The 15,578-nt window shown below is 55.5% G+C and overlaps 1 protein-coding gene across 1 annotated transcript in view; it reads right to left on the bottom strand.

Moving 5' to 3' along the window:
• Positions 1-13,824, bottom strand: part of Nrxn2 (neurexin 2) — a 112,417-nt gene extending 98,593 nt beyond the window's left edge. Inside the window, exons 1-2 of the mRNA XM_050136628.1 lie at positions 13,653-13,824; positions 3,155-4,128 (exon numbers count right to left, since the gene is read on the bottom strand). Of these exons, the coding sequence (XP_049992585.1) occupies positions 3,155-3,884 (730 nt within the window). The 5' untranslated portion in view covers positions 3,885-4,128; positions 13,653-13,824. The remainder of the gene's footprint in view (positions 1-3,154; positions 4,129-13,652) is intronic.
• Between the last annotated feature and the right edge of the window lie 1,754 nt (positions 13,825-15,578).

Below are 15,578 nucleotides of genomic sequence, written 5' to 3'. Positions count from 1 at the left end.
TGAGCTAATGGTGCTTGCCACCCAAGCCTGATGATCTGAATTTGATCTGCAGGACCCATGGGAAAGTAGAAAGGAGAGGACCATTTATATGGAGTCATCCTCTGACCTCTACATGTGTGCTGTGGTTTGTGTGCACCTGCACAGATACACACACACTAATGATATATAAAATTTTAATTTAAAATAAGAAGCAGATTCTGCTAGATATTGTTTTTGACACCCCTGGGGGTGTCTTGGAGGAGAGCCTGACAAGATGGCACCCACCTACAATCCTAGCACTTGGGAGACTGGAGTGGGAAAACATCATGAGTTCGAGGCCAGCCTGGGCTACACAGCAAGAGTGTCCCAAACACACACAAACACACACATGGACACAGACACAGGAATGTGTTAGAAGAAACCAACGGGCACTGCTTATTACAAAAGCTGCTTAAAGCCAGACAGTGGCGGTACATGCCTTTAATCTCAGCCCTCAGAAGGCAGAGGCAGGTGGATCTCTGTGAGTTTGAGGCCAGCCTGGTCTACAGAGTGAGTTCCACACAGAGAAACCCTGTCTCGGGGCCAGGGGGAACTGCTAAGGGACTCAGGAGCAAACACAAGGAAAATAAGTAAGACAGGGAGGTGGAGAGAGACAGGAGAGGGGGTCGGGGAAGGGGGCTCTTGCCACACTTGTCAGTTTCAGGTGCAACCAGCATCGCCCACCCCACGACCACCCACTCCACAGTTCCTAAAACACACACGTACACGTTTTCAAGAACACATATGGCTTCAGTGCGAGCCTTCATTCTCTCACACACTTATCACATCTCTCCATTCATTTCCCAAGTCTTAATCAAACACCCACTAGCTGCCGAGTACTATATTAGATGCAGAGAACACAGACACATCCATCCTGCCCTTTCTCAGACAAAGCGCCTCTCTCTCAGCGGATCACACAGAGATACCAACACACCATATTCACCCGGGACCCCTGCCTCTGCCAGCTGTCACACACAGTGGGTCGGGTGCACACAGCCACCTCTCCCTGCTCAGCTGACCCAAACCTTTGTTTGACTATAGCACACCCACTCAATAAAAGACCTCTGTCCCACACAAGAACACATCTGAGACCTCACACAGTCCACTTTCAGGAGCATACACTTAGGTCCCAGGAGGCCAGAGACTGGATTGATCAAGATCCCTCTGAATTCAGTTCTCATATACCTAGGCTTAATTCTACCACAGTGGGACCATATAGCAGGCACTATAACCTCTCCATAGCTCAAAGGTCCCCTCCCTTAAACTAGAAAAATAGTCCATCCGGTTCCCTTAGGAAGGCTGGCGGGGTGCAGGAAGGGGTCAGTCATAGGAACTGGAGAACAAAGTTAAGGTTCTGGAAATTTCTCATAAGTTCCAAATGTCTTATTGAGGTCTCTCAGTGAAACACACACACACACACACATACGGGAACCCGCACGTGGGCACAAACCCTCCCAGCTGTGTTCCAGTCACTCTGCTAGGCACTGGTCTCCGATCAGTAAGAACAACGCAACAGACCCATTCACACATATGCACCCAAAACACACTGGCAGACTGCAGGCCTGCACACAGTTTCACAGTTTAGGGAGCGCCTGAGCTCCTTGGAGAAAAGGCGAGAAGGTGTCATGTTAATACACTCAGTTCCTAAAGAGGTATCCCAGAACAGTCCGACAAAACAATCCAAAACCCTTCCTTAGGTTTTCTGTTTGCTTGCTTTCTTGTTTTGTTTTGAGACAGAGTCTCAGGTAGTTCAGGCTGTCATCAGACTCACTATGGAGCTGACCTTAAGCTCCTGGTCTTCCTGCCTCCACTTCTCAAATGCTGGGATTCTGCCTGTTCATCCTCACACCTGGCTCCTTCCTAGTCGTCTACCATAGCTACAAATACACAATCGAAACGCTGAAGAAGATCTCCCATACGCAGGGCTATGCCTGCAGACTTGGCTCCTCTGGAGGCTGACCACACGCACACAGCTTTGGGGACACCATCCCCAGAGCCACACTAGTTCATAGACACACGCACCCTCAAAGACTCCACCTCCTTGAATATGCATATGCATGCACACACACACACAAATTTCAAAGCAGCCCCCAAGCAAGTAGAGACAAAAACAAAAACTACTGAACACACCTGCTGGGCAATGAGCTGCCACCCCCAAATCGATGGAGAAAAATCTTTCCTCTGACCATTCAGTCACATTAAAACAAACGCACTCCTTCCTCCTTCCCTCTAAAGCACAGCCTAGCTGCCCTAGATCCAACAGCCTTTCTTTCTCCTGTCAATGAGCTCGGCCAGACACATCTCTCTTACAAACTGGGGTGCTGGCAGAGTGCCCATCATCTTCCTTCCAAGGCCCATTCCAAATTCTGTCTCACCTCCTAGCCTTATCTAGCCTAATAATCTCCATCCCAACCCCAAGCTGGAAAGGGCTTCCGTGTAGGAAACACAAGTCTCGCCAACCAACCAGTCTCGCACCTGGGAGAGACTGCCTGCCATCCTGGCCCAACTCCAAAAAGGTCAACTTTTAGTCAGGAACCTCTTTCACAACCCTGGAGATCCTGTGACGACAGAAAAGATACACTATTCCCGTCCTCCTGGCCTCTTAGGTCACAGCATCGCTGTCCCATCTCCCTTTCCGCCCTCTGGTGTAGGTCTTCATGCGGATTTCCGTCCGGGTCTCACAGATCAGTCCTTCTCATAAGACAGTGGCTATCGCCAGCAAACTCCAGCCTCTCAGAGGCCCTGCCCACTCTCTTCCACTGCACGCCAAAGGTGGGCCACCAACCCCGCCTAAAACCACACAAGGTCCCGCCGGGGTTATAGGTCCCCACCTGGTGTCTCACAGGCCCTCCTACGTGCACGGCCTGCGCAGGCCCCACCCACAAGACCTCACCATCCATTCACACGCCCCGGGTCACCAGCACACACTGGACCTCAAGCACAAGTCTCTGGAGCGCTCACCCTGGCCACGCCCCGGACCACGCCCAAACCACCCTAGAACTGCACCGGCCCTCGCGCACTTGCGCCGGCTCCGTAGGACCTAATACGGGCGCTCTTCCTCGGTTTCCCGCCCCAACACGGCCAGGAGGCCCCCGGCCCGCCCATCCCTCCATCTCGCTCCGGCGCTGGGACTCACCTTCACTGCAGAACTTGCCGCCGAAGCCGGTATGGCTGCAGTCGCAGCCCACCTCGCCGGGGGCTAGCACGGTACAGAGGCCACCGTTGGCGCAGGGATTGCGCGCAGGAGCGCACAGGGGGTCGGCAGCCGCGCCGCGCAGACCCTGGCTGCCCAGCAGAGCCGGTGGCCGCTCGCCCAGCTTTAGGTTGGCCAGGAGGCCGCGGAAAGGTGGCTCGTACTTGACGGTGCTGAGCGTGAGCGCAGATAGGCGCACGTCGGGTGGGATACCACCCACGAACAGGTCGCTGGCCACCTGCATCTCACGCCGCTTGGAGCGCACCTCGGCGGCGCGGGCCTCGCCGTCCACCGCCAGCGCCGTACGCCGCGCGTCGCGGGTCAGCAGCACCATGTGCCAGCGGTCGTCGGCCACCGGCGTGTCCAGCTGCAGCGTGGCGGGCTCGGCGCAAGACAGCGTGAAGCGCAGCCGCAGGCGCCCGTCCACTAGCAATAGCTCCAGGAAGTCGCAGTCGCCGCCGTCGTCCAGGTAAAGAAGCAACGCGCGCGTGGCGTTAGTGCGCAGGCTGAAGCTGAGCTCGCCGCTGCTCGCCGCGCCCGCCCAGCGCGCGTAACGAGCCCACTGCCCGGGGCCGCCGCCGAACTCCAAACCACGGACGCCCGTCGCCAGCGCCAGCAGCAGCAGCAGCAGCGACAGCTGGGGTGGCGGTCGCCACCGACTCCCGAGCGCCATGCCTCCGGCGGCCCCGACGCCGCCCGGCCCCCGGCCCCGCTCAGGCTTCAGAGCCGCGGGCGCATGGGGCGGGGAGGGGGCCGGGCGCCCCTCGCGCGGAGCGGGGCTCCCTCGCCGACTCACAGTGCCATGGACCCAGCCGCCAGGGCTCAAGTACCCAAGTCCCCGGAAGGCAGCGGCGGCGGCGGTGGTGGTGGAGCCCCTCCCCCGCGGCGGGCTCGGATGGAAGGTGGGGGAGGGACGCCTGCGGGAAAACAGAGAGGAAAGGTTTACTCGAGGGTTCAGAGTCAAGGGGTGCCGTTGGTGTCTGGCTCCCCACCTCAAACTAGCGGGTGACCACCTGTTTCCTTTTAGCACCTTTCCGTTTGTTTTTGGAAACCATCTCATCTAGCCCTGGCTGTCCCCCCACCCCCACCCCAACTCCTTATGTAGCAGAAAATGACCTGGAATTCCTGAGATCTTCCCGCCTCCGCCTCCTCTCTCAAGTGCTGGGATTATTACTACAGGTCTGATCCAGCATGGCCAGCCCCCTTGAGGTGTTCAGCTGGCCTTGACCTGCAGAGGTTCTCCAAAGCAAGAGATACTATAGCACTTGAAGGTTCTGAGGGGCCACCAGTTGGACTGAGTGCTCACTGTGGGCATTATTGGTTTGAGGTGTGGACCGGTGAAGAAGTGACACCATTGAGTCTATATGAAATCCAGTGGAGCAGCCCTAATTCTAACCCTCTAAGGGTCAGGACCAAGGCTAGTTCCCGGACGGGGTGGGGCTTAGGCGCTGTACTCCAGAAGTTAACCCCTGCCACTTACTTCTCTGAGCCGCCTAACCTCTGGGCCTGGCTCCCACTTTCAGCCAGGGATAAGTCTCTCTCATCAGCTCTTGATGTTGGATAATGAAGTTGCTAAATAATTCATTGGGATTAATTAAATGCCAATTCGTCAATGGTACCACAGGGTTACCAGACTGGGAAGGGGCAAGGGAGAGAAGCCAGCCAAGACCCAGGTATCCTCAACCCAAGCCCTACCCATCCATCTGTGAGCATAGACATCCACTTCTGTGCCTCTGTTTCCCCCTAAACCACACCAAGACCTTTACAGACTCCCAACCTTACTTGGTGGCCCATTGTCAAACGTTAAGTTTCCACTTGCCCAGGTCGTCTTGAATAAGGATGAACCACCCTCAACCTCTCTCCAGGTCCACATCCTCAGCCTCAGGATTGGTCCCAGTACCTGGGGTTCTCTTCAACAGTCAGCTCGTCCAGGCCCCCCACCCAAGGCTGGGGGGAGCTACCGGGAGGCAGGCAGGCTCATTTGCATAAAATTGCCTTTCTGAAATGATTACCCTTGTAACGGGCTGTCAGAGAGCAATTTATACCCCACGACAGGGAGGGGAATTTGCATCTCGTTAAACTCCAAGTCGTAATTATTTATATCCAACAACCCTCCTGAATATTGCATTGATTTTATTTTGGGGAGGGAGGGTGGGAAGGAGGGAGAGAAAGAGGTGATGAGAAGCCTGGGAAAGAAGCAGGGAGGGGCCAGAGTTTCAGAGGAGCTGGGGACAGGTGGAGAGGAGAAAGAGGAAGCAGAGGAGCCCGTGAACAGTGGTGGAAATAGAAGACTAATGGAGGAGAGGGGGCTGGTGGGAAGAAGAAAAGAAATAGAAGGCTGAGAAAATCAAATTCCAAATTCAAATGGCATTTCTCACAGCCCAGGATCCAGGGCATTTTTACAAATGTTGTTTTACTTAATCAGTCAAAGAGTTCCATTATTCCTATTCACCCCTGGGGAGACCCCTACAGAGGAGCCTAGAGACTTGGCCAAGGTCACCCAGACAGCCAACAGCGTGCTAGGCTTCAAATCCAAGCCCGTCCAACTCCAGCATGCCCACGATAGAGGCAAAGAGCATGACAGCCACAGGCCAACTCCCAAACGGGAGAAGAGTGACTTGGGGGCCGGAGTGGGGTGGGAAGTAGAGAGCTACAGGGGAGAAAGCTGAGACAGGAAGAAGCAGGTAGGGCTGCACTAAGGAGCCACAGTGCCCAGAGTGACAGGAGGCAGGGAGGCTAGGGTGCCCCATGTCCAGAAGACAGACGGCAGAGCGGCTCTGAAAGCCCAGCAGTGGCTAGGGAAACATCTGGATACGGTTGTATAGTCAGTGCCCCTCTTCCACTCTCCCCCTGCTTCTGGCTGCTGCCTACCATGGTGGGTGGTGGAGGAGACCAAAGTGTCCTGCCCCAGCACCCCCCAAGGGTTGTCCCTTCCCAGTCAGGAGAATATGGCCAGACCTACAGCCCCCATTTTCCTGCAAACACTGCCAGTTATATATAGCGTGCCACTGCTTCTCCTCATTGGGTAATGGAGATAATTAGCATGCGCGGGCTAATTAGCCAATCAAATTAAATGCAGCACCTGCTCCCGGCCTGATTGACGCCCTCAACCCCCCCCCACACACACACACACATGCACCCCCAGCCCAGGGCAGGGGCAAGAGACCCTGAAGCTAGAAAATCAAAAAAGTCAAAGCTCCCCTTCTCCAAAAGGGGCAGACAGAGACCCCCAGCAGAAGCCCAGCCCTGGTGGCCAAAAGATTGACCACCCCTCTCCCTCCCCTCCCCCGTCCTCCTCCAGGGTCTCAGTCACTCAGTCTCAGTCTGGCCCCGCCTTGCTTCCGTCTGCCTCTTTCCTAGCCCCCACCCCCACCTCCAGACACTATTTTGGGGAGAGAATTAATTAGCTATTGATTTCCACTGGTGGAGGGAATGAGACTGTGTGTTGCTGTCCACTTACAGACCCCCAGCTTGGGGGAGGGGTGCCTTTCCTCTGCCCCACCCCCTCCCCATCCCCTGTCATGCTCACAACCCTGAGTCCCAGTCCTCTAGGGAAGTAGCAAAGGAAGAAGCCTAAGGAAGGTATCTGTTCTGTCTGTCCAGTCAAGAAGTTGAAGGACAGATGGATAGGGTAAGGGGCAGGGGAGATTCCAGAGGCTCCCAGGCAGAGGCCTGGGTCCTGAGATCCAGAGACAGATTATCTGATTAGGGATGGGGTACAGAGTTGCTGAGAGTTCAATAAGGGGTGGCTCCAGTTAGCCTGAGAGTAGAGGGAGAATAGAGAACAGCCAGGTGCTGTCTGTAGGCAGCTGTTGTGGGCAGAGGCTGGGTTTGTGCAGGGCCTCTAGGGAGGGTGAGGACAGGGTCTGCCTTATAGACCCTAGATGCTCATTGCTCATTCTCCTCAGAGCTGTGTAGTAGAGACCTCCTGACTCTGCACCAGGGTCAGCCAAAGGGAAGCCCAGCCCTCCTGGTGTCCCCTCTCTGGGGACCCTGGGTCCCTTGGCGTAGCTTCAGGCTTGCGAAGAGGCAGAAACAGCCCCAAGGGTGTTAAACAGACACCTGGGTCCTTTCCACTCCACCTCATCCCACAGTGCCTAGGACACCTGCGGCTTTGCTACTCCCTGCAGCCTCTCTTTCCAAAGGACCTGGCTTCTGCTGGCTTCCCCCTCCAAACATCTCTGTTCCTAGTGTACAGGGGCTCCTGGCTGTGACTGTCTTCCTCAGGCCTCGGCAGAAACCCAGGCTCCAGAAATCGGCTCCATTGCCTTATACAACTACATCCAGGTAAAGGTTTTAATGGAGACGTGCAAGGCAAGACCCCTCTCCTGGGCTTTGTACCCACAGTATCCAGGCACTGCCCTCCAAGACTCTTTTCTCCAATGCAGGGACAGTGGCTGAAGTAGCCCCTAGGCTCCTGCCTACTTCTGGATGTCAGCACAGTGCATCCTGCCAGTTCCTTCTGGCCATAGGCCACTGCTCCTCTGGGGAGCTGACCTTTCCCATGGCATCACAAGATTCAGCACCCCCTACCCACAGACGGACTCAGTCAGTGTGGTGTGATGCAGGCAGAGCTGGAGTGGGGTGAGTCGGGCGTCCTTGGGTCCTCTGTCTACTCTCTCCTAATGACAACATTCCCTGGTCTTCGTGGGCCACAGAACCTCTCCATCTTCTCACAGTCAGGCCTGTGCCACAGTGGCATGTGATCGCAATGGCTGGGCTCCCCACTCTGTAAGGTTCTAGGCTGGACCCTTGAGGTACCACCTATGCCTCTCGCTGACCCTAAGGAGCAGTGTCGTCACCCATGCTCATGAACAAGACAATGAATGGGAAGGAAGAATCTCTGGCACAGAGGTAAAGAGTCTACTGGTCCCAAATTCAATGACATCCTTCAATCTTGCATTGCCCACAGGCCACCAGGCGGTGTCTGAGGCCCCAAGCCCATCAGCCTTTATTCTGGCCTTCACAGTGGACAGACTCCAAACCCACCTCAAGACTAAACCATTTGTGGGATTCTTCCCATCTTTTCCCTAAACTGAGTTGTAAAGAGGAGCAGAGACTGTGCCGGAAAGATGGCTCAGCAGTCAAGAGAGAAGCACTGGTGCTGACCAGACTAGAGCAGAGTTCGAGAGCCTCTTCTCCTAAATGCCCCCCACTGGACCTGTCCATCCTGACCAGCTGGACTTTCCTGCCTGGGTTCCATACTTCCCAGAACAGTCTGAGCAACACGGATGCCAATTCCATGTCCATCCTGCCAGCAGCCTTCTCCCAGGATCCATTCAGCTGGCTCTCTGACCAGTCCCCACATACATGCACAAACATGCACACACACACACACACACACACACACACACACACACACCTCCAGCCTTGAGAATGCCAGCCTCTCTCTGGCTCTCCTCTCCTCATGCCAGCTGGGAATGAGACAGCAGGGGCCTCCCCCAGGTGCCAGGGAGGAAGATCTGGGTTTACACACATTCTGGTGGCCCCAGAAGGCAGCCCGTGGACAGGTGGGAGAAGTGCGTGTTTTGAGGAGGGAGAATTTGGATCAAGCCCTAAAGAAATCTGCCTGCAGTCCAAGCCACGCAACAGTGGAGTAGGCTGCCTCGGAGGGGGCAGGGAGTGAGTTCCCTGTCTGTGGAGGTGTACAAGCTGAGGACATATGACTGCTATTCAGAGACACTGGGCGTAGGAAGCGGGTGGCTCTTGAGTCATAACAAGAGGACATCAGACTGTGTGGCCCAAGGTACCCTTGGGGTCATGATGGTTTCTAAGGACAAGATTTCCCCACTAAAGCCCCGGGCAGAACTGACAGGCTGGACAGGCTACAAACAGTCCCTGACCCTCTTCCTACTTTCCTTTCTAGTCCTGATGACCTAGTGAAGACAAGGGAGGACCCAGACAGACACATCCAAGCCATGGCCAAAAAGCAGGCCGGGGTATGCATGGCTAGCGCTCAGGAGCCTAGCTTCCAGTGCCAGTATTCCTCTATCAACCTGTGTGACCTTTGGCGAGTCACTTAACCTCTTTGGGCTCCCATTCTCTTCAGAATACGTGACTACAGCAGAGTTCACTCGCCTCTTCTCTAAATACTCCCGCTGGACCCGCAGAGCCTAACCAGCTGGACTCTCCTGCCTGGGTTCCATAATTCCTAGGAACAGTCTGAGCAACAAAAGAGGCCAATTCCATGTGTTGGAGATCTTGTCAGCGTCAGAACATGTGTAAGAGTGCGGCCTCGCTGAGGCTTCTGCAGTGTGGGAAAGTGTGCTGTGCTAGTGATTCTTTCTAGAACCTCTTGGCCCTCTACAGCTTCAGTGCTGCATGGATCCGGCATTTACTTTAATCCTTGCCAGGGCCTTACGAGAACTCCCTTGACAAGGGGATAAGCAAAGTAGATCTTAGTGAGGTTCCCTTTTACAAGACATGGGGCCACACAGGGTGACAACACCCCTAAGTGACAGAGTTGGGACGCTCTCCAGTTTGATTCTCTCTCAACTCTGGGTCCTTCTCCATTCTTCTAAGTAGCTGTCTTGCCTAGGAAAGTGGGAGAAAGGATAAAGAGACCTGAGGACAGGGAACATGGATGCCAGTACTTGGTGTGTTCGTATGTCCCCTAAGGTGGTCTCCATGTGCCTGGAGAAAAAAACAGCAAGAGCCAGAGGACAAGAGTGGCAGCTGGGGGGCTGGAGAGATGGCTCAGTGGTTAAGAGCATTGCCTGCTCCTCCAAAGGTCCTGAGTTCAATTCCCAGCAACCACATGGTGGCTCACAACCATCTGTAAGGAGGTCTGGTACCCTCTTCTGGCCATCAGGCATACAGACAGAATATTGTATACATAATAAATAAATAAATATTTAAAAAAAAAAACAGTGGCAGCTGGAGGTGTGTGTGTGAGGAGGCTTCTGCCAAGTGGGTGGGGCTGTGGTAAAGGAAGGGCTGGGAACCGAGACGCGATGGGATGACTTGATAGGATGGGGGGCTGAAACACAAGCATTCGGAACCTTGGGGGTGTGGGGGGAGGGGTGGACACAGAGACCATCCCTGTGCCATGCACGGCTGGGGCACACAGACCTGGGAGGGTGCAACTCAGTGATGCAGAGGGGGCAGATGGTTTCCAGGGGCGGCCTCATGCGTACGCCTGAAGTGGCTGGAATGCTCTCGGAGGTGTCTGACAGGTGTGTGCGCATGTGTAGGGAAGGATATAATAACGACAGAAAGAAATACCTGCTGCTGGGCCAACGAGATGGCTCATCGGGTAAGGGTGCTGTTGCCAAACCTGACTATCCAAGCTCAATCCTCAGTGTCTACATAGTGGGAGGAGAAAACCAACTCCCACAAGCTGTGCTCTGACCCCGGCATATGCACCATGATGCACATAACACACAAAATGAATAAATATCAAAAATATTTAAACACGGCTGGGTGGTGGTGGCGCACGCCTTTAATCCCAGCACTCGGAGGACAGAGGGAGGTGGATCTCTGTAAGTTCGAGGCCAGCCCTGGTCTACAAGAGCTAGTTCCAGGACATGCTCCAAAGCTACAGAGAAACCCTGTCTTGAAAAAAAAATATTTAAACACCTATAAAAATACTAAACAGCTGGCTGGGAGCTTTCCATGTGCCTGACAAATACGCCAGATGAAAAGGTTCAAAGCACACAGTAGGTGCACACTAAATAACGTTGTTGCTGCTATGATTATAACCATCATAATCCTCTCATCCAATCCCTGGGTCATCCCCCTGACATCAGTATGGAAACACCCATTTTACAGATAAGGAAACTGAGGGTCAATGGTAGACACGGCACAGTCCATGCTGCCTTACCCTCATCCACCCATGTTGAATGGTGGCAGGAGCAGGAAACAGCTTTGAAAATGACAGTAAGGTGTGCATTACTGAATGAATCCCAGCAAGTCCACAGGCCTGTCGGTACAAAAGAGGCTGGGACAGAACTGCACCAACAGATGGAGCCACAAGGGGTGGGTGGTGTGTGAGGACACACTTCTGGGAGTCCCCATGGGGGCTGAACAGGAGCTGGAATTGAAGGGGTGGACACTGTGTCAGGCAGGCAGAGGGCCGTGTGGGGGATACAAATGCCGGGGCAGAACTCAAGGTTCTGCAGAAGGCCAGGTGTGGCTGAGGGCGAAACTGGCCTGGAGTGACTGTGGTCGTGATCAGTTGGAGTAGACCTAGGGTTTAAGAGCTTTCTGAAATTACGAAGAGAAGAGAGTGACAAGAATTGGGTGAGAGTTATAGACAGGGTGCAGGTCAAGGCATAAAGGATGAAATCGTACAGCCTGTGCGCTGATGAGCACACATACAGACTTGGTGCAAAATGCTTAAGACTCAGACTAGCAGGCCGTGTATGTGATGTGGCAGGCAGAGGCTGATGTGTCTGGAAGGTGTGCAGGCGTGGGCGTGTGTACCCAGAAGAGAAGGCAGGCCATGAGGCAAGAGGACTTGAGACGTCTGTGAGCCTGAGTAAATGAACAGTGATAGAAGTTGTGTGTCTCTGAGAGTAAGGGCTGCCAGTGCTTTGTCAGGGGACCTGGGAGCATTTAGGGGCTCTGTGTGTGTGTGTCATGTGCTGAAGCAGGGCTCCTTGAGGAGGTCTCTGAGGCAGGCAGGAGGTGGCAGTCTCTCTGGGCGGGGAACTGTGGGTGAAGTGCTGCTGGGGAGTTGTATTGTATACGCAGGTGTGAGTGTCTGTGTAGGTGTATGTCTGGGTGGGTGCCAACAAGCAAGTGGATCTGTGTCAGGATGTCTGTGTCACTGGCAAGGGTGGACAGAACAGAAGAGCTGAGCTTGAGAGACATGGAGGTCCCGATGGCTATCCCAGTGCCCAGCCCCTTCATTTCAGGAGCTGCTGTCATGTGGATTGAGCCCAGGCCATGAAGCAACTCCCCAGCAGCCACAGCCAGCTGATCAGTCCCGCCCACCCCTGTGCGGCTGAGAATGGAATGTGTCTGAGCACACTTCCACCCGACCCTTCTCCCTGGTGACCCCAGCTCTGATGTCTCTATCCCTGAGCCATCCCAGGTTGGGGTTGGGAGCTGGGGATCCAAGTAGCTGGAACACCCACAAAGCAGAAGGCCCTACATGTAGTTAACTGACTAGCTGATTGCCCCCCTCTCTTTTTTTTTCCCTGCTCTCTTCTCTCTTTTTCTTTTTCTAGCAAAAGACAGAGGATGTAAAACCCTCCCCCAGAAGGAACGCCCAGACACTGGGAAGGTGGACAAGAGGGAGGGGCAGGAATGACTGGAAGGTCCTTGCCTACCCCACCCACCCACAATATGTGCAAAAATGAGGGTGCATGAAAGCCGGAAGTAGTCAAGGGGGTTGGAGACCCAAGACCCACCCCCTCAGATTTACTTGAGCCTTATAGAGCAGAGCAGGATCCCTTTCACTAGGAAGCACCAAGAAACAGCCCCTCCCAGCTCTGCCGGTTCACTAAGGCCCTAGATGCCTCTAGGAGGACTAAAGAGGGGGCGACAGCAACGGCAACGGTAACAGCCCTACAGCCCTGCAAAGCCAATTTTACCTCCAGAGCCCACCCAGAGTCCTTGGACTCATACTCCATTGCAAAGAACCTAGGGCAGACTGCTCCTTCCTCTGGGGAAGAAGGCTGGGACAAGAGAAATAGTCCCCACCTCTTTGGGGTGGGGGAGTAAGCCCAGGACCCAGCAGCTTTCTCTCCCCCTCCAGCACTCTGTGACCAGAACCCTACCGCTTGCCCCCAAGTACATCCTTACCCAAGTAGAGCCCCCTACTACTGGCTTCCCTCTCTGTCACCCCCAGCCTTCCCCAGCAAGCCTCTCTCCTCTCCCTCAGGCCCCCCATCTTGTCCAGCTCTTCCCCCATCATAGACTCATCTATGCCTAGAGCATCTTGGCATCTTCCCCTCTGCTCCCTCCTGATAACCTCCTCTCCCCTTGGCTCCCATCCCCCAGTAGAGCCTTTTCTTCAGTGATTACCCCCAGACCTCCCTCTCCACTTCTCAGTCCTCTCTCCAGTCGGCCTCCTCTCCCACGAAGACCAGGGTTTCTCCCCTGCAGACCCTTCAGGCCACAACAGCTCACAGCCTCTCTGACCCATCACTGCTTCCAGCTGCCAGGAATAGCATATACTAGGGACACCCCCCCATTTCAGACCCCTTCTCACAACCGTATGGATGCCCCTTCTTCACATGCCATCCCTTCCCCTAACGACCCTCCGTCACTCCCCTCCATTCGCCCCAGCTCAGGGCCAATGCCCCTTCCACAGGGAGTCCCCAATCTCCCCCAATGGCTTCGCCTCCTCGCTGTCACCCAGCCAGCCCTCTCTGCTCGGCGCCCCCGCCCCCAAATCCGTCCTTTCTGCATCCGCCGCCCCCTCCGACCCGCTCCCCTCCCCCGATTGGCTCTCGCCCCCCACCCGTCTCCGCCGCAGCCCCCCCTCCCATACCTGGTTCTGGGGGCGCCAGGAGCTGAAGGGTGGGGATCAGAGTCTCGAGACCGCCTGGTCTCCAGCAGGTGACAGATACGAGGCCAGCGGTATCGGCCGCCTCACGCCTCTCGGTCCCCGCCGCGTCCCCGCCCGCCCCGCCGCGGTGCCGCTCCGAGGAAGATGCTCTGAGAGTCAGGGCGGCTGCTCCCGCCGCCGCATCCCTGCAACACCGACTGACGGCAGCATCGGCACTAAGGCCCGCCCCCAAGGCACGCGCATTGGACCACGCAGAGCTGACGGACAAGCGGCGCTGCCAATGCGAAGATGCAGAAGCCGCCAGTCCCGCGGCTCCACTGGCCCACCTCCCTCCCCAGCGCGGACCCTGGCGTCCCAGCCCCAGGGCGTCCGAGCCCCTCCGCGCCTCTCAGGACCATTTTGCCCAGACGTCCAGGCCTCCTAACCCAGCAGGTGCTCTCCCCAGCTTCAGTGTCTTGGGAATCCTGGAGTCCTAGCCCCCTCTCCTCTTGGTTGGGTCTTTGGATCCCACACCCACCCGCCCCTGCCGGCTGGTCCCGAAAACAGTGCCCAGGGCCGGGACAAACCAAACGATTAGACTGAACCCCTACTTGGGGCACCGAGAGAGCAAGACCTGAGCGGGGCCTGGGTCACAGCGCCCTCTGCTGGCTGCGTCTGGGGGCTGGCCTGGGCTACCTGGAGCCAAGGAAGGGACCGCCGGCTGACTAGTGGCTTTTTTTCAGTCACTCGCAGAGACCCAAATCCTCACTGTCCCAGCATCTTCTAGCCAGGAGCCTCCGGAACTGAACAGCTAGGGGGCTAGGTTGAGCTAAGGACTCAGCTGGTGGGAGAGAAAAAAGCTGAGCTAGAGACAGAATAGACCTAAGAGTTTAGGGTTTCCCAGCCCACACTCCTGGGAATCCCAGAGTTTGGAGCTGTCTCCCACCCCTTTGGAAGGCTGGGATGGGAGAGGAGGTTAGCGACTCGGTTGAGGTTACTCACACCCGGTTACTGAGTACGAGGCTGATAGCATCCTCCCTTCAAGCTCCTACCCTTAGCGTGGATTTTAGAATGTGGTCCTGGGGTACAGGTCTTCTGCAGTAAGAATGTCTGCATCATCGTGTTTGTGTCAAAGTGTGAGAAGGGAACACCCCCCTTCACTCATTCCACCGAGAAAAGGTAGATGCAGCGCCTGGTGTGTATACCATTAGCTAAGTTGGACACAGGGCTCCTCAATGAGGCAGCATGCAGGCGTGGGTGTGGCCGTGGGTGTGTGGCAGACCATTTTGCCAGTTCTCTCCAGGCCCCTGATTGCTGTTACAGGGCCTGTGATCTACACAGCTGGTAGCAGTTGGCATTTCCTTAGCCAGAGGCAATATGCAAGAACACACATCCAACCACTATTCCATGCAGATACACATGGGGGCACACAGCCATGCACACCTGTCTTGTGTGTGCCCAGCATTTCCAGAAGACACAAAGGGGCACTTCAGAGATGTCCCCAGAGGAAAAACACACTGAATCAACAACTTGCATACTTGTGCACACAGGAACCTGCACAATCAAGGGCAAACACACACCCAAGGTGCTCACAGGGGACCTGCCCATGGAGTCACACTACCATTGAATGGCACTTTGCAGAGAGCGGTCAGTTCCTGTGTGGCCGCCCTCCAGAGGACCTCTTTTGACAGCCTGTAAGGGGAATAGGAGGGGACCTGCTGCAGAGGGTATTTCCTAGGCGCTGGAAAGGGAGATTCCTGAACCAAATCCCAGAGTTGGGACCTACCCTGACCTTGGAAAAACCCTCAAGTTACCCCCTCACCCTCCCACCTCCCTACCCCACTCCCCACCCCACCCCCCAGCCAAGGCCACTGGAGGAGGAAGAACAGGAACTGCTGAGTCAGGGCCTCTCTGACCCCACAGCCCACT

This window comes from Alexandromys fortis, unplaced genomic scaffold (assembly GCF_014885135.2).
Source record: "Alexandromys fortis isolate MF-2015 unplaced genomic scaffold, M_Fortis_MF-2015_v1.1 scaffold_3, whole genome shotgun sequence".
NCBI lineage: Eukaryota > Metazoa > Chordata > Mammalia > Rodentia > Cricetidae > Alexandromys > Alexandromys fortis.
The sequence above is the reverse complement of the archived record's forward strand: the minus strand, read 5'-3'. Positions and strand labels throughout refer to the sequence as shown.